Below are 26879 nucleotides of genomic sequence, written 5' to 3'. Positions count from 1 at the left end.
TATTACATTCGTGAGAAGCTGGTGGGCACTTGCCTGACAACTGAATCTCCCACCCCTCAGTAGATTGATCTCCAAATTTTCTCTCCTCTGGGTGGTACAGTCTATTAAACTGCTTCATGTTCTCTCCGGGATCAAGCTTTAAGCCAGTCAGTCTCATTGCACATTTCTCTAAAGCAGGCTTCACATCTAGTAACAGTAGGTCATTTGACTGAAAAAATTCTGACAGCTGAGATACAGGTTCAAGAATAACTCTCAAAACGTACAGGTTAGAGAGAAAATTCACACTTGTGATTGATTTTAGATATTTCCTTGCCTTAGCTGAAGAGTCATCAGTCCCAGTACCAACTTGGCCAAGATGTAAAACAACAGTTTGCAAGTTTTGTTGCATTGCTTTTAGGGCCCTTTTTTTTACTTGAAACCCATCTCACTTGCTTAATGTCACTGAAGTGAGCAAAACTTTGTTCTATTACTTTTGCAATTTCTTTTGCATCTCTTCGCCTTTTAGGGCTATTCCAGTAGAATTTAAAAACCCATTTCAAAGTTTCTTCGAAACAAACAATGTGAGGATTGTTCTTTACTGCATCTAGAATCCCCAGTTGAAGCTTGTGTGCCACACAGTGTACAGGCAGCAGATATGGAATGTCGTTCTTTATCAGTGCTGCTACACCCCCTTTTGAACCCATCATTACAGCAGCACCATCAAAATTTACGGAGATAAGTGTTGGACCAGGCTGTTCTGGAGACCTCAGATGGTCCATATCCAAAGACAGGTGTTTAAGACCTTTAACAATTGCATCTAGCACACCTGCAGCATGTGCATGCTCAACTGGGGCAAGGTTTACAAATGCTGTATAAGGTTTCCCTCCATTAACAACCCTGACCAGCACAGTTTCCTGTTCAATTATGGCACTATCTGTGCTGCCATCTGCAATAATACTGATAAACCTTGAATTTCTCACAATCTCTTTGATGTCCCGTCTAATTATTTCTGCTTCACATTTGATGAATTCCGCAGCTTTTTCACGATTAGTGTAGTTTTTTCCTAAGTCCACACCTGCCTTTATCATTGCTCGGCATAACATATCCATGTCTGAAAGAGGCTTCCCTTGTTTTGCAAGTAAGTATGCATTGTTAAATAGAATAGTTAGTCTATTCCTTTCTACCTCCTTCAGTTTTTGTAGTGCTTTTACAATGGGCTGCGCTGACTGAACTGCAGAACTGGCACTGCTAGTTGCTCTACTTGCTGATCCCTCAGACTGCACAAGTGCTTTTTTATTTTCTTGTTTGAACCACGAGCAGCATGCCATGTGAGCTTTGCTTGTTTCGTGAGCTTTAATTGGTTCAGTGCGAAATTTATCACAGCCACTTACAAAGGCATTCCTACCAGATCCAGAGTGACTCTTTGCTATGGTAGGGTATTTTAAGCAAATTTCACAATACATCTTTTCTTCCCCATCGCTCTCCTTCAAAACAAGCCAAGGCCAAGAATCCTTCCAGTGAGGTAGAAATGCTCTCTTTCTCTTCTCGGTATCATACTTTTTGTCTTTTGATAGAGCAGTAGGATTTGAGCTTCTACTATCGCAGGGGCTATGACTTCGAGACACATTGGCCCCATCTTGTTTGCTTGTTTTCTTAAAGCCTAAATTAAGAAGACTTTGAGATGACATGATGCTCTTTCTCAACAGCTATGAATCCTGCCTTCCTAGGAAAACTGACTTCTATTTCTAGACCTCCACACTCCTGAATTTTGCATCCCATGAATCTGAAAAACGAATGAGATTGTTGGATTTTACATTTTTCTTGGGGGATCAGCAACAAAAATGCTAATTTATCATTTTTAAAATTCCAACACAAGGGTCTTTGGGCCCCCTCAGGCTCCTGGGCTCGGTAGCGACTGCTACCTCTGCACCCCCTAGAGCTATGTCCCTGGTAACAACCCTGTGAGCTACTGTCAGATCCATTATAGAGCCTTGATACAAGACTATGTATAGCAGTCAACCCAGAGACACTCATCTGTAGACGGCACTATTTCAGAATTGCATCTCCTCATCAGTTTAGACTAGGGCTCCGTTTTTTTTCTCCTTCTGGAAAAGAGCTGTTTTGCATACTTTCCCCAGTGAGGATTGCCTGTAATACTCCCTATAGCAGCAAAAAAAAAAAAAAACAGTGATGTCTACAGAGAGGTGTCTGTTGTTTTCCTGATGTACCTAGTCATATCTAAAGTTTCTATAATGGGTTGGACAATAATTTACAGGGTAGCTACCTATAGGTGGCACTAGAGGTACAGGTTTCTTTTTTCTGTTGATGAGGTATTTCACATACCTTTCTCAGTATAAGGGCTCTTTCACACTTGCGTTATTGTCTTCCGGCATAGAGTTCCGTCGTCGGGGCTCTATGTCGGAAGAATCCTGATCAGTTTTATCCTAATGCATTCTGAATGGAGTGAAATCCGTTCAGGATGCATCAGGATGTCTTCAGTTCCGGAACGGAACGTTTTTTGGCCGGAGAAAATACCGCAGCATGCTGCGCTTTTTGCTCCGGCCAAAAATCCTGAAGACTTGCCGCAAGGCCGGATCCGGAATTAATGCCCATTGAAGGGCATTGATCCGGATCCGGCCTTAAAGGGACTCTGTCACCAGTTTCTAACCCCCACTTTTAAAAATATGGTTCTGTGCATGGAGCCCTTGTGATTACTATGGTGTTGTTATAAGCTAAATCAGCTGGCTCGTTTTGTTAAAAAAACGTTTTATCTAACCTGTCAGTCATCTTGTTAAGGTGCCCAGGGCGTTGCTCATGGCTTGAAGATGCCGCCCGCCGCCGTTGGTGCCCAGCTCCTCCTCTGTTCTCATCAGTGCCGCCTGAAAATACTGAGATACGCCTCCGGCTCTCCCTCACTCCCCCCTCCTTCTTTTCTAAGATCCCACGCGTGCGCACAGGCCTGTGCCTGATGCGCCCGTGCGGACTTTTCGGTTCAGCCTCATTGAGCGAAGTGCGCATGCGCGCGCACTTCGCTCAACCTCCCGATAACGCGAACACTGCCGCACGCGCGGGATCTTAGAAAAGAAGGAGGGGGGAGTGAGGGAGAGCCGGAGGCGTAGCTCAGTATTTTCAGGCGGCGCTGACGAGAGCAGAGGAGGAGCTGGGCACCAACGGCGGCGGCGGGCGGCATCTTCAGGCCATGAGCAACGCCCTGGGCACCTTAACAATATGACTGACAGGTTAGATAAAACGTTTTTTTAACAAAACGAGCCAGCAGATTTAGCTTATAACAACACCATAGTAATCACAAGGGCTCCATGGACAGAACAATATTTTTAAAAGTGGGGGTTAGAAGTTTAATTCTGGTGAAAGGTCCTCTTTAATAGCGTCCTGGCTGCCATAGTAACACTGAAAGCATTTTGAAGACGAATCCGTCTTCAAATGCTTTCAGTACACTTGCGTTTTTCCGGATCTGGCGTGTAATTCCGGCAAGTGGAGTACACGCCGGATCCGGACAACGCAAGTGTGAAAGAGGCCTTACCTGTAAGGCTACCCACACCGGCAAGGAGAATCAGCACCACAGTTGTCACTGACACTAAAGGGTTAGTTTTATTTCATGTGGCACTTTATTAAAAGACCAAAACCTGTGACTGAGGAGGCACTACAGTAAATGAAAAAGATCTGAAACTATTCCATGTCATTGTGGATTACCCACTCTATACACTGTGTGCTAATATTGCATTTCCTTCTTCTTGAGAATGAGTGAGTTACCATCCGATCATCAAGCTGGGCTCTGCTCACTGCGCTGCCGCCGCCTGTCACTCAGAGAGAGGAGGGCCGAGGCTAGTCAAAACTCACCTCGCGCCGCACGTCACTGCCGCTTCCGCCTGCTGCTTCTCAGTGTATGACTGGGAGCCGGAGATGCGCGGAAACTACGCCTCCGGCTCCCAGTCACTCAGACCTCACTCAATGACTGCTTCCGCGGCCGTCTGGCCTGCTGCACAGGAGCGCTGGTAACACTGCGGTAAGCAGCCCGGACTTGCTGCACCGGGCTGTGTATTAAAGGAAAACCCGGCGCAACCCTAGCCCTGCTACTTGCCCTCAGGGCTAAGCTGCCTGCACAAACTACCTGCCCGGCGCCCGGAACTGCATGTCCCGGGCGTCGGGCGATAGGAATTCCACACCCCTGAAGAAACCAATTTGAAATGATTCGAGCTTTGTGACATGGTGCATTATCCTGCTGGAAGTAGCCATCAGAGGATGGGTACATGGTGGTTATGAAGGGATGGACATGGTCAGAAACAATGCTCAGGTAGCCGTGGCATTTAAACGATGGACAATTGGCACTAAGGGGCCTAAAGTGTGCCCAGAAAACATCCCCCACACCATTACACCACCACCACCACAAGCCTGCACAGTGGTAACAAGGCATGATGGATACATGTTCTCATTCTGTTTATGCCAAATTCGGACTCTACCATTTGAATGTCTCAACAGAAATCGAGACTCATCAGACCAGGCAACATTTTTCCAGTCTTCAACAGTCCAATTTTGGTGAGCTTGTGCAAGTTGTAGCCTCTTTTTCCTATCTGTAGTGGAGATGAGTGGTACCCGGTGGGGTCTTCTGCTGTTGTAGCCCACCTTTCTTTCCCATTCTGACATTCAGTTTGGAGTTCAGGAGATTGTCTTGACCAGGACCACAACCCTACATGCATTGAAGCAACTGCCATGTGATTGGTTGACTAGATAATCGCATTAATGAGAAATAGAACAGGTGTTCCTAATAATTCTTTAGGTGAGTGTATATCTTTTCATTAAAAGGGATTAGTGTTAAAGGGATTCTGTCACCAAGTTTTGGGCTATAGAGCTGCGGACATGCACGGCTAGATCGCCGCTAGCATGTCCACAATATACCTGTCCTATAGGGCTGTGTGCTTTAATTTAGCCCTATAGGACAGGTATATTGCGGACATGCTAGCGGCGATCTAGCCGTCCATGTCCGCATCTCTATAGCCCAAAACTTGGTGACAGAATCCCTTTAAATTAATAAGAGTGTTTCCTACCCAGTTTTAACATTACATTATAATAAAGCTTTTTTGTTTCGTTTTTAGCATCCTTGAGTTCTGTGAGTTGTACCTATTAGTGACGCAATTGTGAGCATAGAATATTATTTGCAGTGATTTATATTTGTTTTTCACATGACTGAAATGCTGCAGACTTTTTGTAGCAAAAAAATCTGCAGTGCTTCTGCTGGAAATCTGCAGCACAAAAACGTACCTAAGGCCAGGGTCACACGTGACTTATTAGCTGTGGACCTGCCGTCACATATTTGCACACGCAAATCTGCAGCACTGTATGGAACCAGCAAAGTGGACGGGAATTTCTGAATTCTCATCCACACACTGCGTTAAAGAACGCAGGGGTAAAGGTACGCATTGCGGATTTCAAATCTGCAGCATGTCAATTTATCCAGCGGATTTCTCTTGCAGATTTCTCCCTTTGCAATGAATAGGGTGAAATCTGCTGGCTTTTCTGTGGCAAAACCGCATGTAATAAATGTGGTTTTGTTGCGTTTTTTGCATGTTTTTTGTAAACAAGGGTATGACCAAATGGAGCCGCTGTTGCGGCCATGCTGCGGTCAAAAACCGTGCAGCCAATTAGCTCACAGCTTCCTTTCTTTTAACTCATGAAGACTGCATTGTAGTCAGTCTTCATTGTTAATGGCCGTGTGGCTAGTAACAAGGAAAACTGACTATACAGTGCGGTCTTCAGTAGTTGAATGAAAGGCACCACAAGTCAATCTCTTCAGCAGATTTTTGTGTGTTGATGAGAATTGCTAAAAAAAAAAAAAACTCATTCACTTTGCTGGTACTGGGCAACGCTCCAGATTTGCCATATGAAAGTCCTATGCTGCAGATTTTCACTGTGTATTTCTTCTTAGAAGTGCTCTTGCAATGCAAAGAGTGAAATAAGAAGAAAATCAGCAGCACTTCTGCATCAAAATCAGAAACATTACTTGTGATGTTTTTATTGTGATGCAGATTTCATCCAGAAATGCTGACAACTGTCTGCTGCAGAAAATCTACAGTATTTCAGTCACATAAGGAAAAACATTTAGGGTATGTTCACACATAGTGGATATGCAGCAGATTTGCTATTGTGGATTTTCGTATGGCAAATCTGCGGCGTTGTACCATACCAGCAGAACGGATCAAATTTTAAGAAATCTAATCCACATGCAGTATAAAAAAGAACAAGTGTAAATTGACCTGCGGTGCGGATTCCAAACCTATCAATTTATACTTTTATACAATTTATACTGCAGATCTCCACTACAGATTTCACCCTTTGCAATGGAACCATTTCTGCACCAAGAACCACATGTAATATATGCAGTATTTGCCACATCCGTTGGCGGAACCGCAGTAGAATTTTCCACTGGCTTTTACGAGTGGATGTACCCCGATAGTGACTCTGTAACAGTTGAACACTACAGATAAAGTATGGTATTCATCCCAAATGTTATATTTTCTTGTTATGTCCACCGGCATCTCCAGTCACGTATGCCAGAATACTCACCCTTGCCGAGGCTCCACGCTGTAGATTGCTCGTGGTCTTCACCTGTTTCCTGGTGCTTTCTCTCGCACTCTCTTTCCAACTCTTACAGGGCCTGCACACGCATAGACCAATCTGTCCCCAGCCAGTGGCAGCATTTCCTGTGCTATATAGGGCACCTTCCCCTGTCGGGAGGTGCCTGAGCTATAGGTTCCTAACTTGTCTAGTCCGGAAAAGGTGCGCTATTGCATATTGTTCTGACCTCCCATGCCAAACCTCTACTTGTTTACCAGATTGACCTTGTACACCTCTCTTGACCTCTGACTGATCACCATATTCAATTTGTTCCACTTGCCCTGACCTAGTCCCTGATTACCATATTGCTGACCATGATTTTCCATGTCCCCTTGGTGTCACATATCGATGTCCCGTGACCGCTGGGGTCAGTAGCTTCTGAATGGGGATTGGCTCTTAAAGGTAGAGGCTTGGTGGTGACTAAAACAAAGTCCAGATGCCCATACAGGTGTGAAATAGAGGAAACCAAAGGTCCACCTTGGCAACACCCTCAGGAATAGCCCCACGTCAAATCCGTTCAGTGGCACCCTTTCATGTTTCTAAGCAAGTCTTACGGTAAGTCTTCCTTTGGTTAGCTCAATGTCTCAAACTGTTCCACTTTATGGAGCCATTGGCGGTTAAGGAAATACCTTAAACCAGTGTTGGACTGGGGTGCCTAGGGCCCACCAGTAAAATTAATTCTGGGGGCCCACTGTACAGCTACATGCAAATGCCAACTGTTGACATATTGGTAGGCAGCAGCAACATGCTCAAAATTATTGATTATTGGTGTCCCTGCTGCAATTTTGAGAAGGCAAGACAAGGAGAAAAAGCATACTGGCTGGCCTGCCTGTGTGCCGAGAAGTCATCTCAGCCACCTTATGTATCTAAAATGATAAACCGCCTATCTATATGTAGTGCAGTCTTTCTACTGTGCCTCTTTTGCCGGGGGTGGGAGACTAGGGGCACGGCTTGCACAGGGGCCCACCATGGGATTCACCTGTGAGCCAGTGCGAGCCTGCCTCAATCATCCTGTAGTAACCAGGAACTAATGAGAAAATGATGTAAGTCAATAATGAATGGGCGGCACCGCAATGGATGGTAGGTTTACCATTTTGCACATTCCCTTGTAATTATCTAAATGAACAGTGCAGCATATAATGTAATTTTGGTAGCTTGCACTTAATCATTCAAATGGTTGATTATTAAGGTAAATCAATATTTTGTTTAGGCAGAAGAGGAGTTCAATAAATCTCAGATTATATTTGAAGATATGAACAAAGAATTAAGAGAAGAGCTGCCAATTCTCTTCAACAGGTACAAATCGGAGGAGCAAAACTTACTTTAAAGTGTAACTGTCATGTATTTTTGCTAATGTGTAGGGACTGTGATAGGGAACTTTTTTGTAATATACTTCATTTAGAAAAATCCTACATTTAGGCCTCATGTACACGACCGTTGTTCTGGTCCGCATCCGAGCTGCAGTTTTTGCGGCTCGGGTGCAGACCCATTCACTTCAATGGGGCCGCAAAAGATGCGGACAGCACTCCGTGAAAATTATGAGGCATGTCCTATTCTTGTCTGTTTTGCGGACAAGAATAGGCATTTCTACAATGGGCCGCCTGTTCCGTTCTGCAAATTGCGGAAGGCACACGAGCGGCTTCCGTGTTTTGCGTATCCGCAATTTGCGGACTGCAAAAAATGGAACGGTCGTGTGCATGAGGCCCTATAGTAGAAAACTTGGCCAGAAATATCCCTTAGCGGCATTCTCTTAAATGAGCATTGCTAAGGCACATCCATCTTCCTAAGGCTTCATGCACACGACCGTTCCGTTTTTTGCGGTCCGCAAATTGCGGATACGCAAAACACAGAAGCTGCCCATGTGCCTTCCGCAATTTGCAGAACAGAATAGGCGGCCCATTGTAGAAATGCCTATTCTTGTCCGCAAAATGGACAAGAATAGGACATGTTATATTTTTTTTGCGGGGCCACGGAACGGAGCAACGGATACATAGAGTGCTGTCCGCATCTTTTGCGGCCCCATTGAAGTAAATGGGTCCGCACCCGAGCCGCAAGAACTGCAGCTCGGTTGCGGACCAGAACAACGGTCGTGTGCATGAGGCCTAATTCAGTATAGTACTGACTAGAAAGACGGGCTGGGAGCTGCCAGGCTTCTGCCCTCACTGCTACCTCATAGTGGACAGTAGATTAATATCTGTGGATACATATGCAAACTGTTGTAATTCCTACACCGTTTACCTGATTTGGATGTAAATACCCTCAAATTAAAGCGGACAGTCTGCAGGTAAAGTACATTTTGTTCGTTTCATTTCAAATCCATTGTGGTGGTGTATAGAACCAAAAATGTTAGAATTGTGTCGATGTCCCAATATTTATAGACCTGACTGTATGTATATATATATGTAGTGTACGGGAGAGTAATACCCCGTCACTACAGAAGGGTCACTTGGGTATTGTCGTTCCCCCTGTATTTTTGGGGAGGTTGGTATAGAATATCTTATAATGTCATGCTATGTATTTTCCTGTTACTGTGAAATGTGCATTTGCAGGCCGGCTAGGGTGTAGTTCCAGCTCTGAGTCACTAGAGGGAGCTAGGGAACCCTAGGTTATATAAGGCCCAGTCAGGAAGTAGTAGCAGGAGAGACAGACAGTGGGAGCAGAGGTCAGAGATGATCCTGTGTCTGAGTGGAAGCCAGGCTATGGGCCTGTGAGAGCAAAGCAGGCCCCAAGCCTGCCGGCTAGGAGAGGGTAGTAAAGGCCCTGTAACCGGGTTCCGGATCCAAGGAAAAGGTTCCCCTCCTGATTCATCATCCGTTTAGCTGAAGCAGCATAAGCCAGACACCAGCCAAGCAACAGATTACCACAGAGGCCGATCAGATAAGCAAGAGGTACTCAAGATAACAGAGGAGGTACTAGATAAGGACAGCTTCAAGGGTACGCCAGATAAAGGGCATTAGACCTTGGAGGGAAAGTCACGTGTAGCGGGACCAGTCAGGAATAGTGTGCAAGCCGCCTGTACTGCATCTCCTGCAATCAACACTCTGTATTATACATTGCTAAGACCGGCCATTCTGTAATTCCCAAGAACCACCTGTATTGCTACAAGAAACCAACCGTCTTTCATGGAACTGTGCTGTACCTGTGTCCATGTATTATCCTGACTGATATTCAGTAAAAGTTCCAGTTTTTGTTGGCTATCCTGTGCTTGCTTCATTCTTCCACCATACTTTACACGGCGTGTCACCGTTTAATTGACACTGGCGTCACGAACTTTTAACATCTGCCTGTTCCTGTATTTGCCCCAATTGAAGACGACAGTGGATCCCAGGTTAGTGGTCAATCTGCACTACAAAGCCCAGCATACACTACTGACCCCCTGGGACACTGCATATATACAGTATATATATAAATGATCCTAGGTCTTTCTCAGTGATCAGTGTGGCCGGCGCTGTCAGTGAGCTCTTCTCCTGTATTCCCAACACGCTGTCAATGGGAGGCAGGGGAAGCTGTTCTACTGTATGCAGAGACAGTTATAGTATATAACTGTCTATATAAATAAATATATATATATATATATATATATATAAATGCAAACAGGCAGCACTCAAGTTAATACAAAATAATAATAAATGTATTTACCCACGTGGACGAGATGATTCAGCTCAATGTTAGAGCCTTTCTCAACAGGGGTGCACCTAGCCTTTCTGTTGCCTGAGGCGAAAACTGAAGCATCGCTCAGCCCCCCCCCCCCCCCATGCAAATTTCTTAACCTAACCCTTTGCCACAATGAAAGTGCTCATTGCCCATGGCCCTGCCAGCCTCTTGCCCCTAATACACGTGTTGTCTCTACCTCACCTATAGAGCGCCGTTCACACACGGGATTAGATCCTGCTTCCTCAGCCATATACGGTCCAGCAGGCTCTAGGCTGTGACTACACCAACATCCTTGGGGGGAAGGCCGTAGGCGTCACTGGGCCCCCCAAACGTCAGACTTTACAAAGCCTCGTGATCCCTCAGTCCTCCAGGCTGAGACCACACAGAGCCTCTCAGGCTCCCTTCTCTCTCAGGCTTCCTCAGCCTTTCTCCCACCAAGTCATACACAGAGGGTTATTTTATTCCTCCTTGATTACAGCAGCACGCGTCATCTGCGATCATCTCTGGCAAAAGACAATACATATAGTGGAAGGATGTGGATTGGCAGATCCCACTACCAAACCTATCCCCCAGTCCACATGAAATCCAGCCCAGAACAACATCTAGACAAAACTATCTCAGCAAACTACACTTTGCTGAAACCACTGCAGCTTTCTGGATTTCAGTTATCTCACCCAGCTGAGGTATCTGGGTGGGATATACACACCTCCTAGCACTTATACTGTACACATCACCACAATATACACACACACACATATATATATATCCACCTTTTTCACTTTACTTGGAGTGCTGCCTCATCCTTTGGATATTTGTTTACCTAGAGCCGTCTGAGCCTGCGGCTGAGAGGACCTGCACCTGTATTCTTGGTCTTGTGCTGCTGGGACCCTCTTTTTGGTATCTATATACATATATATATATCAGGGGTAGTAGCTATAGTGGAAGAAGGGGAAACAGCTGCTATGGGGCCCAAACTTAGAAGGGGCCCGCCCAGGAGGAGGGATGAATGATTTTATTGTCAGGATCCCCTCAACAGTATTATACAATGACAATATATACAGTGAAAGTATATACAGTGACATGAAGTAAGAAATGGATGGAGTGGCTGCCTCGCCTGGTCTGAGAGAGTTATCTTGACTAGCCGCATGGGCTGCTGGTGGGGGCCCATTCAAAAATTTGCTGTGGGACCCAGTCAGTTCTAGTTATGCCACTGATATACAGTAAACAGCTGCTATAGATTTCTGGCTTCATTTGCACCAGAAAAGTGACGTAATGCAAATGAATTTGTTGTGGCAGTCGGTCACACTTCCTTACCACCCTTGCCACACCCCCTTTCTGAAAAGTGGTAGTCTACAAAAATGCCACTTTCAACTTTTTTTTTAAAAAAAAGTTGCTTTTAAAAAGTCAGAACCCCACAGTTTGCGATCTTTTAACACCAGTTTTCTAGTGCAGGGAGATGATAACTCTCCCCTTATATGTTGTGCAATTCCTGGTGTCAGGCCACAAAACCTTCTGATATCGATGACCTTATCTGAGGATAGAGCTCAGACAATCACGTTAAAACATGTAAGGTTTAGGTGAGGTCTGAAAAGAGCTTATTATTCCTTATGTTATCATTTGAAAAAATTACATTGGTATGTGTTTATAAAGTCACTGTTGCCATCTAGTGGTATTGATTGATGACTGCACTTTACCTGATCACAAAGGCATTCCACCTGCTCAATCTCATCTGACTTTTTATATCTCTACTTTTCAAATGTGTACATTTTTGTATGTTCTATAAATATATTTATAGTTCTCATTGCTCTTATAACTTATGTTTTCTGTGTTCTGCAGTCGAATTGGATGTTATGTGACTATTTTCCAGAATATTTCCAATCTTAGCGATGTTTTCTACAAGGAGATGAGTAAGGTACTGTAAAATAACATTAGAACATATGTCACAAGCAGAAACTGGAACATATCACTTTGTGGTTAGTTGAATGCTGTATGTTTGCCGCTATTAGGTTCCCCAAAGAAATCAGATGACAGTGAGATTAGAATACCCGTATCTCTGACATCTCACACAAAGAACTGGAACGCTTACACCAAATTAGGCTAAATTTTCACTCACATTGCAGTCTTATATAGTACCTTTGTCTCCTGTTGACCCCTAAACAAACAGGCCAGTTTGGGTCTAAAGGCTAAGTATTTTTTTCCATGTTTTCATCATATCATTTCGAGGTTATTTTGCTGTTGACATACAGTAACTTTATGAGGTTTTTTTTCTAATGGAAAACAATGTATTGCAATGCACTGTACAATGGATCAAACCCTCAAAAGTTGAAGCCCCATAAAGGGACAAAAAAAGAAAAGTAAAAAAAACTGTTTTCTAAAAATAAAAAAATAAGTTTCCAGTTTCCAGTGCCATTTACAATTGAAAAAAAAAATATGAAAATAGACATATTTGGTAATACCAAGCCTTAAAGACCTGCCCTATAAAAATATCATGATCTACCCCGTCAGGTGAATGCCATAAAAAAAATAATAAAAAACTGCAGCTATTTTTGGGTCGCCTTGCCTGCCATAAATGATAATATATAATGATCAAAAAGTAGTATCTACCCCAAAATGGTACCAATGAAAACATCACCTCATCCAGCAAACCACAAGCCCTCACACAAGACCATATTTAGATTTTTTTTTTAAATTGCAAAAACATTAATTTTTTCCCCAAAAAATGCGTAATAACAGTAATAGTGGTAAAAAGTTGAAATAAAATTGGTATCTGACCAGCAGAATGAAGATTTAATATCATTTTCCCCACCCGGTGTACGGTGCAATAACAAAACCCAAAAAGCAATGGCAGAATTACTGCCTTTTCTTTATCACGCTTCCCAAAAAACGAAATAAAAAGTGCCCAGAAAGTCATATGTACCCCAAAATGATACCAATGATAATAGCAACTAATCCGGAAAAAAATAAATACTCAGATCTGTCTAAAGAAAAAAAAAAAAACATAGGTTCTCAGAAAATACCTGTACTACTACCCATGAGGCTGTTCAAAAGCAATATGGTGCCTATAAACCAATCCATCAAAATCTGCTCAGCAAAAGATTTGCAAAATAGGCTCTGCCAGGAAGGCGTTAAGGGATTAGAGGAGATGTACACCTTCACAACCAGTTTGATTAATCTAATGCATTTAAAATAAGAAATAAAACAACTTTTGAAAGTACCGTAGTCTTGATTAAAAATGCCATCCGGGTACTGCAGTTTCCTCCCACACTCCAAAGACATACTGATAGGGACCTTAGATTGTGAGCCCCATTTGGACAGCCCGATGCTAATGTCTGTTAAGCGCAGCGGAATATAGTAGCGCTATATAAGTGCATAAAATAAATGAATAACCTGTACAGCTACTATGCAGATATGTGTGTCTCCATTGTAAGAGACTAACAAATTCTGCGTAGCCTGGTCCTGTAAAATTGCTAACTTTTCCCTCATTTTTACTAACCTGCTGGATGTATGTTATCAAATATCTGGAGAATCACTGCAGGATCAGACTAAGGCCCCTTTCACACGGGCGAGTTTTCCGTGCGGGTGCGATCCGTGCGGCGAACGTATGGCACCCGCACTAAATCCTGACCAATTCATTTCTATGGGGCTGTGCACATGAGCGATGTTTTTAACGCATCACTTGTGCGTTCAGTTGAAATCGCAGCATGCTCTATATTTTCCGATTTTGACGTGACGCAGGCCCCATAGAAGTGAATGGGGTGTGTGAAAATCGGATGGCATCCGCAAGCAAGTACGGATGCGTGCGATTTGCACGCATGGTTGCTAGGAGACCATCGGGATGGAGACCCGATCATTATTATTTTCCCTTATAACATGGTTATAAGGGAAAATAATAGCATTCTGAATACAGAATGCATAGTAAACCAGCGCTAGAGGGGTTAAAAAAATAATAATAATAATTTAACTCACCTTAGTCCACTTGCTCGCGAAGCTGGCATCTCCTTGTGTCTCCGCTGCTGATGAACAGGACCTGGGGTGAGCTACTCCATTAAATAGAGCTTAAGGACCTTCGATGACGTCACTCCGGTCATCACATGATCTTTTACCATGGTGAATCACCATGGTAAAAGATCATGTGACGTACCATGTGATGACCGGAGTGACGTCATCGAAGGTCCTTAACCTGTATTTAATGGAGCAGCTCACCCCAGGTCCTGTTCATCAGCAGCGGAGACAGAAGGAGATGCCGGGCTTCGCGAGCAAGTGGACTAAGGTGAGTTAAATTATTATTATTATTTTTTTAACCCCTCTAGCGCTGGTTTACTATGCATTCTGTATTCAGAATGCTATTATTTTCGCTTATAACCATGTTATAAGGGAAAATAATACAATCTTCAGAACATCAATCCCAAGCCCGAACTTCTATGAAGAAGTTCGGGTTTGGGTACCAAACATGCGCGATTTTTCTCACGCGAGTGCAACGCATGACAATGTTTTGCACTTGCGCAGAAAAAATCGCGCATTTTCCCGCAACGCACCCGGCTCTTATCCGGGCAAAAAAAATGACGCCCGTGTGAAAGAGGCCTAAGGACCCATGGACACGACCATCGCTGTTTTACGGTCCGCAAATTGCAGATCCGTAAAACACGGCTACTGGCCATGTTCGTTCTGCATTTTGTGTATTGGAATGACCTCCCATAATAGTATAGTCCTACCCTTGTCAGGAATGCGGACAATAATAGGACATGTTTTATTTTTTTGCGGACATACGGGAAAGAAACGCACATGACATGAGTCACTTTCGTTTTTTTCGGCCCTATTGAAGTGAACGGTTCCACGTATGGACCACACAAAAAAACGGAACGGACACAGACAAAAAATACATTCCTGTGCATGAGCCCTAAACATGGTTTATAGACATGGAGACACATAAGTCTACATATTAGCTGTAGACACATAAGGGGTCATTTACTCATTTACTAAGAAGAAATATGCCTAAATTAGGTGTATTTCTGGCGCAGATGGCAGCGCTAGGGATAGTTGCGCCGCTATCTGCGACTTCGCCCCTCTCACACCAGGTCTAAAATTGTGGGTGTGGCCTGGGCAGGGAAGGGGGCAGGCCATAAGGTCCATCTCATTCACCATTTTCTACGCCTGTTTCAGGCGTAAAAAATGGTCTAAATGTAAGACAGCTTGGAAGTTGGCTTAGGCCTAGTTCACACGAACGTATGGCTTTTATAGTTTTTTGCGGTCCGTTTTTCACGGATCCATTGTTCAGTTTTTGAGTTCCGTTGTGTTTCCGTTTCCGTTCCGTTTTTCCGTATGCCATGTACAGTATACAGTAATTACATAGAAAAAATTGGGCTGGGCTGGGCATTTTCAATAGATGGTTCAGAAAAAACGGAACTGATAGGGAAGACATACGGATGCATTTCCGTATGTGTTCTGTTTTTTTTGCGGACCCATTGACTTGAATGGAGCCACGGAACGTGATTTGCGGCCAAATATGTTCTATCTTTCAACGGAACGGAAATACGGAAACGGAATGCATACAGAGTACATTCCGTTTTTTGGGTCCCATTGAACTTTTTTTTGCGAGTGTACGGGCCGTTTTTTTGTGTTCCGTATACGGTCCGTATACGGAACCATTCATTTCAATGGTTCCGCAAAACAAAACGGAATGTACTCCGTATGCATTCCGTTTCCGTATTTCCGTTTTTCCGTTCCGTTGAAAGATAGAACATGTCCTATATTTGGCCGCAAGTCACGTTCCGTGGCTCCATTCAAGTCAATGGGTCCGCAAAAAAAACGGAACACATACGGAAATGCATCCGTATGTCTTCTGTATCCGTTCCGTTTTTTCTGAACCATCTATTGAAAATGTTATGCCCAGCCCAATTTTTTCCATGTAATTACTGTATACTGTACATGGAATACGGAAAAACGGAACGGAAAAACGGAATGGAAAAACGGAAAGGAAACGGAACTCAAAAACGGAACAATGGATACGTGAAAAACGGACCGCAAAAAACTATAAAAGCCATACGTTCGTGTGAACTAGGCCTTAGGCCTCTTTCACACTACCGTTTTTTTTTTCCGTTTTGCGGTCCGTTTTTTGTGTTCTGTATACGGTCCGTATACGGAACCATTCATTTCAATGGTTCCGCAAAAAAAACTGAATGTGTTCCGTATGCATTCCGTTTCCGTATTTCCGTTTTTCCGTTCCGTTGAAAGATAGAACATGTCCTATATTTGGCCACAAATCACGGTCCGTGGCTCCATTCAAGTCAATGGGTCCGCAAAAAAAAACGGAACACATACAGAAATGCATCCGTATGTCTTCCGTATCCGTTCCGTTTTTTGCGGAACCATCTATTGAAAATGTTATGCCCAGCCCAATTTTTTCTATGTAATTACTGTATATGCCATACGGAAAAACGGAACGGAACAACGGAACAGAAACGGAACCACAACGGAAGCAAAAAAACGGAACAGCGGATCCGTGAAAAACGGACTGCAAAACACTGAAATGGATATACTGTAGTGTGAAAGAGGCCTTACACTGATGCTGGATACAACAAAGTTATGGCGTCTCTACATAACTTCATCGGATCCACCGCCAGCACAGGGCCTTCATTAAGACCGGCATCTAAAGCGCCGGTCTTAATAAACGTGCCCCAAAATGTCAGAAAATTTGAAATGAGAAATATCTGCAAAGCTTCTTTATATCAGATTCCAGCTTTTACTTTTCAGAGCTCCTTTGGAAAACAAAAGGTGGAATCTTAGCGGAAAAAGCGGCGTGGTTTGGTGCGAAAGGGCATGTTTTACAGGGGTTATCCAGGATTAGAAAAACATGGCTGCTTTCTTTCACAAACAGCAATACACCTGTCCATGTGTTGTGTCTGGTATTGCAGCTCACCCGTGGACAGTAGTTGTTCTAATCCTGGACAACCCCTTTAAGTTTACACTGCCTAAATATTAGACAGGATTAGTAAATCTGCCACATGATAAACAAATATTGCTAGAAGCTTATAGCACAGTATAATGAGTGGTGTTCTCTTATTAGTCCCTACAAGGATTCATGCACATGGCAGTGTAATTCATGAAGATTTTCCATACAGATTTTTATGTATTTCCTCACCAAATCTGCACCAAAATCCATATGTGGTACATGCAGATATTGCTGCAGATCTCAACATGGATTTACACCAGATTTCACTCCTTTCATTAGACAGTGCTATCTGCACTGAAAATCATATATCAAAATCCTCCCCACGATCAAGTTTAAGGGCTCATGACACGACCATATGTATTTTGCAGTCCATTTTTGCTTTTGCGGATCCATTGTAACAATGCCTGTACTTGTCCGCAAAACGGACACGAATAGGACTTGTTCTATATATTTTTTTTCCTCATACAAGCCTCAAAAAATAAAAATAAACAAACGGACATGGACAAAAAACGCGTTTGTGTGCATGAGCCCTATGCTTGTAAAATTTCCACACCATGTAGATGCTATTTTGAAAATGATCAAATCAAAATACATAAAATACAAATATAATAGTTTATTCTAAATTAGGCCTCATGCACACGAACGTATTTTCATTCTGTGTCCGTGTGTATTCCGTCTCCGCATTTCCGTTCCGCAAAAAAATAGAACATGTCCTATTATTGTCCGCATCACTGACAAGGATAGTACTGTCCTATTAGGGGGCAGCTGTTCCACAAAATACAGAATGCACACGGACGTCATCCGTATTTTTTGCGGATCGCTAAATACATACGGTCGTGTGCATGAGGCCTTATAGCGCATAAGCCTGAAGTATAAAATCTTCAGCACAGAATAGGTGGAGCAGGTGTCCATATCAAACAATTAGTAATGCTCCACTTCTTGTGTGTTCTTTGTCTGCCAGTAACAATTTAGGTCGTTTCAATTAATTACTGAATGTATCTCATCCTCCCTGCAGCTGAACCATGACCTATATGAAGTTATGAGTAAACTAGAGAGACAACATTCCAACAAAGTCTTTGTTGTGAAAGGAGTCAAAAGGTATGTTTAGTTTACTTAAAGTGTAACCGCCATGTTTTCATCAAAAGATCAATTTTAGCATATGTTACTGCTGCTGCATTATGCATAAAGCAATCTCTAGTTTCTTTACAAACAGTACCACTGTTTTCTTTGAGTTTTTCTCTTAGTTATGGCTGAGGATCTTCTCAAGATGGCTCCTCTGCCAGTTCTCTGAGGCCAAAACTTCCTTCCCTCACCTCACATACACACTTGCTGTAGCCAGCAGCTTTCTGCCAGCCAATCAGATTGGATTACTAAGAGACACGCCTCTGCACTCTGAAGCTTAATGCAGGCATGCAGTGTGAAGGACCGCCCCCCCTGTCTTCTGTTTATACTAAAGGGAAGACAGACAAGGCATAGCAACAGTCTTTTAAGGGACCAGTGGAAAGGGACAGCGGACATTAAGGAAAGCTGTTATTATAAGGTAATTATAGATCTTTTGACAATCATTGACAGACTTAGGTTACTTTCACACTAGCATTAAAGTTTTCCGGTATTGAGTTCCGTCCTAGGGGCTCAATACTGGAAAAAAAACGCTTCAGTTTTGTCCTAATGCATTCTGAATGGAAAGCATTCCGTTCAGTATGCATCAGGATGTCTTCAGTTCAGTCACTTTTACGGTATTTTGCCGGAGAAAATACTGCAGCATGTTGCGGTATTTTCTCCGGCCAAAATTCCGGAACACTTGCTGGAATGCCGGACCCGGCATTATTTTCCATTGAAATGTATTAATGCCAGATCCGGTACCAAGTGTTCCGGAAAAACGGATCCGGTTTTCTGGTCTATTCATGTGAAAAAATGTGAAAAAAAATAAATACCGGATCCATTTTTTCGGATGACACCGGAGAGACGGATACGGTATTTCAATGCATTTGTCAAATTGATCCGGAAACAAATTATATCCGTTTGCACACGGATTTCCAGATCTGGTAGGCAGTTTCAGCAACGGAACTGCCTGCCGGATTCCTCTAATGCTAGTGTGAAAGTACCCTAACTCAGGTATACATGCCTAGCTCTAATGAACTAGCAAATAAATAAAAAAATAAGACAGTTACACTTCAAGATCATCTTGAACTTGAAGGTAGTGTCACCAAATGAGAATGGGGCACATTTACTAAGTTCGCCTTTTTTTGGAGCAAAAAAAAAAAAAAAAGGCGTATTGGCAAATTCTGTCTACAATTGACCCCTAATAAATCTGGTTTGTCTTTAGTGGTTGTTTCTTGTAAGAGAGATTCATATTCACTAAAACTGGTCTAATTTGCATGAAAATGTGGAGCAAATGAGATGAGTTTTGGCGCACGTCTTCATGAAAGTAGATAAGGCTACTTTCACACTCGCGTTTGGTGGGAGTCCATCATGGATCTGCACAGACGGATCCATTCAGACAATACAAATGTCTGCATCCGTTCAGAACGGATCCGCTTGTATTATCTTTAACATAGCCAAATTGTATCCGCCTTGAACACCATTAAAAGTCAATGGAGGACGGACCCGTTTTCTATTGTGTCATAGACGGATCCGTCCCCATTGACTTACATTGTGTGCCAGGACGGATCCGTTTGGCTCAGTTTCCTCAGACGGACACCAAAACACTGCAAGCAGCGTTTTGGTGTCCGCCTCCAAAGCAGAATGGAGACGGAATTGAGGCAAACTGATGCATTCTGAGCGGATCCTTATCCATTCAGAATGCATTAGGGCAAAACGTATCTGTTTTGGACTGCTTGTGAGAGCCCTGTAGATTGTGGGGCAACTCACCACCCATAAAAGAGACAAAAGTACGTCGCCCCGGAGTGGCATAGAAATTAGACTGAATCTGCCACAAAATAAGGCTCACCTACATAAATAGGACGGAAATTAGGTGCAAAAGTTTGAAAACTTCTGAATTAGTCTTAAAACTCAAAATAGGCACAACAGGCACAAATGCCTCCAAAAGAGGCACAAAATCAGTTGGTAAATGAAACTTAAAAAATAAGATGGTCGGAAATAGGCTTTTTACTCATGAAATCAGGTGGAGACACTTTAGTAAATATGCCCCAATTTGTATTCATTCACTCTCCAGCGACTCTCCAGGCTCCCTATTACTACGGGCTCATGCACACGAGTGTAATGGCTCGGCGCCCATGTTACAGACCACAAATATCGGTCCACAATGACTAGAATGGAAGGATATGTTAAATCTTTTAGTGGTGCGGGGGCACTGACCTGAAAGCCCATGGAAGGGCTTCCGTGGGCTTCCAATCCGTGCCTCCAGTCCGCAAAAGATAGGTGTAGGCCTATCTTTGGTTGTATGTTATGAAACACGGACCCATTCAAGACAACGGGTCTGCATCAGTACTACAGAGTAAACACAGCCAGTGCCCATATATTGTGGACCGCCCGTTTACGATCCGCAATACGGGCACTAAGCGATTATGCTTGTGTGCATGAGTCCCAAGGCTGCTTTGACACTGTCAGTGTTTAGTCAGTGAACACTAACCCCTAACCCTAACCCCCAACCCTAACCCTGCATGCGAATATACAGGAGATTTTGCTACCTGTATCTGCGCATACGCTGGATGAGTTCATTTGCTATTCAGCACTGTTCAGAATAGAAGCTGCCCAGGAGTAGCCAGAGGAATTGGTCACCACCATCTTGGAGCCCATGGAAGCAGAGGATTACAGGTGAGTATGTTTACTTCTGTAACACCAGGGCAGTCGGTGGCCTCTATTAGGATAGCTAGGGCACAGTGATATATATTTGTATGGAGCATGCATGACTGTATATGATATTTTCACCAATTACATTCTAAACTGGCTAACCCCTTTATGTCTCACTAAGGGATCATATTATTGTCTGAGAATGAGAAGGGAGGAAGAGGATGCCTGCACATAGAATCCCCTGCTAGTTCATTAGAAGCATGCACATAATTGTGGGCTGTGGGAAATTGTGCAGTACACCTTAGTGTGGAAGAACATCATAGCAGAGAACAGGGGCAAAACTGCTGAAAATGCATCATATAGTTAACACAGACTTATTCTAATCTAGTATTTGATTCCTAATGTATACAATTCTCATTTTCAGTAAAAGAAGTTCACTGCTGATCTCATCACCCATAAGTTCTTCCAGCTCCTTTTTTATGGCTTCAGTAGACCCAGGGACAAGTATTTCAATTAGTGACAAAGGTTCTTTCAATGAGAACTCTGAGGCAAATATCATATCTCCAACGTCAAATGACTCCAACACAGATGAAAACATCTCTACTTCAACTGATGACATGACTCGTGAGGAATCTCACATACTTACAGATACTGAACAGTTGGAAGACTCTGTAAGTCAGAACACAGAAGAGAATGTACAGAATGATACATCAACATCTAAAGAAACTAAAGGCTTGGAGACCAGAACAGATAGTGACTCAAATTGTGACCCAAAGGAAATGTCTCTAAAAGATCAAGGGGCAATAGATGACAAGGTGTCAGAATGTGTAACACAGAAAAACATTGACCTCATTAAACAAACTGGAACTGAAGAAAAGTCAACTCTTGATAGTCCAGGCCATTCCAGTAAAATAATTAGAGACGAAAAAGCCCAAGAAGGTTCCAGTGATGCAAAGCAAGTAGAAACTGAGGAGATAAAAATTGGAGACAGTGAGAAAGTTACAGACAGCACACAAGATAGTTTGGTTGACAGTACCAAGAGAGAATTGGAAGAATCAGAAAATAGAAAGGAAAATAATTCCAGAGAAGTAAACAAAGAGGATGTCGAAGACAAAATAAGAAGTGATCAACATCATGTTGGAATGGAGGGCCTTAGAACTGAAGTGCCTACAGAATCTGAAAATATATCTGGAGGCAATGATTCTGATAGACAGACAAAACCATGTTCTTCTGTGAAAGATCCCTGCCAGCCATGTCCAACTAATGATGTGAAGAAAATTTCAAATGATAAACCTTGTTCTTCTGTGCCAAATCCCTGCGAACCATGTCCAACTGATGAAGTAAAGAATTCAAGTGATGAACCTTCTTCTTCTGTGCCACATTCCTGTCAAACAAGCCCAACCGATGAAGTAAAGAATACAAGTGATGAATCTTGTTCTTCTGTGTCAAATCCTTGCCAACCATGTCCAACTGATGAAGTAAAGAAATCATGTGATGAACCTTCTTCTTCTGTGCCACATCCCTTCCAACCAAGCCCAACTGATGAAGTGAAGCAGAATCAAAATAATGAAACATCCAACAAAATAACTGGAACACAAACTGAATCAGGTATGCTGCAGTTTTATTACAGGGCAATAACACACATTTACTAACCATCCCGCAATAGAAATAACTGTTCTTTTTCACCTACTCAATTTACTACTCTAAGCACATCTACACAGGGGCGGATTAAGTGCATGATAGGTCCGGGGCTGTCTACCCAACTTGGGCCCCTCCCTCCCTCCATTTTAGTTTAGTTTTTTTTTTTGTATGAAGAGGCTGCGATGCTTCAAACAAAAAAAAAATACCCTGAATTACCCCAAATTGGCTCCTAAACGGAAAAATTTGGTCGCCAAATTTAAAATACATATAATTATAATAAAAAAGACTTGGAGGAGAATACAGCACCACATAACTCTTGCTTCCAGGGACATCTCCTGTCATGTAGACTTTCTCTTTCCTCTTCTCCTCCTTTTGAGCCAGACCGCCATGGCAAATTCTTTCAGGCGCATCTCGTCTCTACAGTGTTTGTTACACAAACACATTAGATTTCTAAATTTTTCCATCAACCCTGGTGTCCCCACAGTGTCATCCTGCTGCCACTCCCAATACTGTGCCCGTTGTGCTCCCCAATGCCTCAGGTACTATACTGCTGAAAAAATAATGACCCTAATATACATAATTGGGGTCATTTATCAGAATGGTGTAAAGTAGAACTGGATTTCTAAAAGAGCTATCAAAAATGAAAGGTGGAATCTGATTGGTTACTATGGGCAACTAAGCCAGTTCCACCTTACACCAGTTTGATAAATTACCCCAAATGTCCCTATAGTGTCCACAGCAGTTATACTGTCCCCTAGAGTACCCTCAGTAATAATAACACCCTATATTGTGCTCCAGGTAATAATCCCTGTATAGTGTCCCTAAAAATAATAAAATTGCCCTCACACTGCCTCCATATAGTAATTTCCCCCACATAGTAATTTGCACCCACACTGCCCCACACAGTAATTTCTCCCACACTGCCCCATATAGTAATTTGACCCCACATAGTAATTTCCCCCACACTGCCCCAACACAGTAGTTTCTCCCATACTTTCCCACATAGTAATTTCCACCACACTGCCCTCACACAGTAGTTTCTCCCATACTGTCCCACATAGTAATTTCCCCCACACTGCCCCTACACTGCCCCACACAGTAGTTTCCACTGCCCCACATAGTAATTTCCCCCCACACTGCCCTCACACAGTAGTTTCCCCCCACACTGCCCCATATAGTAATTTCCCCCACACTGCCCCTACACTGCCCCACACAGTAGTTTCCACTGTCCCACATAGTAGTTTCCCCCCACACTGCCCTCACACAGTAGTTTCCCCCCACACTGCCCCATATAGTAATTTCCCCCACACTGCCCCATATAGTAATTTGCCCCCAAATATGTCCTCCTGTGTGTCTCCACCCCCCATATCCCCCAAAGTAGGCACATCAAATAGAAAATAAATAAAAAGGAAAATAATTAAAAGCTAAATACTCACCTATGTCCATGGTCAGGTGCTTGCTCGCAGAGGAAGGTGGGATGAGGCATTAAAGATGCCGACTATCAATAGTGATTGTTGCACCTAAGTGGTTTTATAGAGGGAAAGGGCTCCCTCTATAAGCCTGTCAGCCCCCCTGCCACCAATCACAGAGTGCTGATAGATTGCCATGGCAGCCGGGCCCTAACAAAGCCCCTAGGTCTGGCATGTACATTAGTGTTACAGTATTGCATTGTATTATATCATTAGTGTAACAGCATGGCAATGTATTAGGGACGTGATCAGGATACATCATGTGTAAATCCCCTAGCAGGAAAAAAAAATGATATAAAAACAACCTGCAGAATAAATAATAAATGATATAAGCACAACTTGTGAACAGTTTTAAGAATCCAGTATTCCCTCAAAGGTCTTCGGATTATTCCAAAGTTCTCCACATTTCCACAAAACTGTTTTGGGAACAAGTTGTAGTGAAAGATTGTGCGGGGGAGGGAAAAATGACCATATTGTATTTAAGACTTTCCTCTCCTCTATGTATATAGCTTGCAGTAAAAGTTGGAATTATTTGAATGTTCTTGGTTTGTGTTGAGAGAATCTGATATAATTGCATCCTACGTCCTGTAGTAATAAAATAAAATAAAAATAAAGAATATAGCTGCTATAGGAGAGACAAGTCATCCGCTATTATCATCCAATATCCCTACACCAGAGAAAATGACAGAAAAAACTTCTAGTGGTGAAATATTGCAGCACTCCAGCTTCTCGTAGGACATAAGTGTCACGAAAAGGTAGGGATAAGAGCAGCCCTAAATTCCACCCACTCCCCTATCCCTACCTCCTAACCGACGGGGTACAACTGGGCGGCAGACCCTAGCTTACGTACGTGCAGGGGCCTAAAGGAAGGAAACAACAAGGGGAGAAAACAAAAGACAAGTGCAGAAAACAGAGAAGCAACAAGCTTCCCAGGCTGAGTAAAACCACAACTGAAACAAATGGAAGACAAGGTCAAGAACCAGGAGGTAACAAAGGAGTAATTCAAGATCGAAGTCAGTACAAGCCGAGGTCAGGAGCCAAGAGGTCGCATCAGTACAAGGGGTAACACAAAATCGAAGTCAAATACAAGCCAAGGTCAAACAAAAGTAGTCACACATGCAGAGAACGCTAGTGAGGTAACAAGACCAATCACAGGCAACCTGTGGCCAGCAGGTTACCTGTTTAAATAGGTCTAATTGATGGGTCACGTGACCCATGTCCAGCACATCAATACACCTGAGCGCTGACTCATTGACATCGGTGCTCAGTTCCCCCCCCCCCCTGCTCGTTGTCTAGGGGACTAATAAAGATAGAACATGTCCCATTCTTGTCCATTTTGCAGACAAAAACAGGCATTGTTACAATGGACCCGCCAAAACAAGTGGATGCAATATGGATGTCACGCAAACGTAATCTGTATTTTTTGCGGATCCGCAAAAATTGTTGATTTTATTTTTCTCCAACAAACCGCACACGGATACTACCTATTTGCAGTCAATTTTTTTGTGCACCTACTAACTATAATGGGTTAGTTTTGCAGAAAGAAATTGATGCATTATGCGATTTTCTCTGCACACATGAATTGGTCCTTTGGCTATAAGACAAGGGCTACACAGCGACACTGGTCGCAAGATATGCAGCCGTGTTGGATTTCTTGCGACTGAAGCGATCCTATTCATTTCTATGGGATCACCGCTGCTCAGCGATCCTATTCATTTCTATGGGATCACCGCTGCTCAGCGATCCTGGCCGCGACAGGTGTCAAGCGACCAGTGTCGACGCGTGGCCCTTGCCAAACGAGTCAGTGTTTAGTCTGGGTGCTATCCATTCTACACTTGGACAGCAACCGGATGTTAACACTGCTCATCAGAATAAGCCCTTAGACATAGGTCAAAACGGTAACATGGGTGCCAAGGGTATCAATGCACAAGCAGAATACTGCATGCTGTATGTTACATTCCATGTTTTGTTTTTATCTCATGCAGAATATCAGGACCAAATGATAACTCAGCTGTAAGTCCAGACACCCAGTTCCAGAGCAGGAGCCAGTGCTGGTGCCAGTTACTCCAGAATTAGTCCATCCCTGGATTACACAGCCTTTCTTAGAGAAATCCTCTTATGTGGACTTGCTAGCCATATTTATATTACCCATTTCTCAGGTCTAATTTTTTTAAACAAATTTTGACCATTTTTATGTGATATCACTATGCAGCACCTTGTACCATGAACTTACAGTTAATAAAAGGCTATAAACATGTTTATATCTAAATTGCTCTGAGCTATAAGTGTATTAAGGCCCTTTTCCCACAACTGTACTTTCCATTAATGTAGTATCCACGCGCGCAACAGACTGTACACGGACAGCCCAAGACCCCCCAGAAGTCAGCCCAAGACCCCCCAGAAGAACAGTGATCTGGAGGTCATTACAGACAATTGTTCTGGGTATATGTCCTATGTGGACTGCCATATTAAATATCATCTTCGTGTGGCAGCAGACAAGTGGTCCATTTGTAATACAGATGTGTAAATAAGCTCTAAGGGCTTAACCGCGTGCAGTGGTCAGCCGCGGTTGCAATGCGGCTGTGGAGGTCGCATTGTTGGACCCTCACCGATCAGATACAGATGACCTATCCTGAGAATAGGTAATCATAAAAATCTCGGAAAACCCTTCTAAAGAGATTCGCCTTCTCATATCTCTGGGACCTGCATCTATCTATAGAACTGAGCCCGCAAAGTGAAGGAAAGCGGACTGCCCTCCATTCATTTCTTCAGGAGTGTCGAAAATTGCCAAGCGATGGACTTTC

The 26879-nt window shown here is 43.2% G+C and overlaps 1 protein-coding gene across 2 annotated transcripts in view; it reads left to right on the top strand.

Moving 5' to 3' along the window:
- Positions 1-26330, top strand: part of BIN2 (bridging integrator 2) — a 63628-nt gene extending 37298 nt beyond the window's left edge. Inside the window, exons 7-12 of one of the 2 annotated variants that reach the window (XM_044285409.1) lie at positions 4477-4533; positions 7820-7905; positions 12100-12175; positions 18228-18310; positions 21390-22573; positions 26061-26330. In XM_044285409.1, coding sequence (XP_044141344.1) covers positions 4477-4533; positions 7820-7905; positions 12100-12175; positions 18228-18310; positions 21390-22573; positions 26061-26092 — 1518 coding nt within the window. In that variant the 3' untranslated portion in view covers positions 26093-26330. The remainder of the gene's footprint in view (positions 1-4476; positions 4534-7819; positions 7906-12099; positions 12176-18227; positions 18311-21389; positions 22574-26060) is intronic. The other variant, XM_044285410.1, reaches the window with a different exon arrangement.
- Positions 26331-26879: the final 549 nt, after the last annotated feature.

This window comes from Bufo gargarizans, chromosome 3, assembly GCF_014858855.1.
Source record: "Bufo gargarizans isolate SCDJY-AF-19 chromosome 3, ASM1485885v1, whole genome shotgun sequence".
Lineage (NCBI taxonomy): Eukaryota > Metazoa > Chordata > Amphibia > Anura > Bufonidae > Bufo > Bufo gargarizans.
The sequence above is the reverse complement of the archived record's forward strand: the minus strand, read 5'-3'. Positions and strand labels throughout refer to the sequence as shown.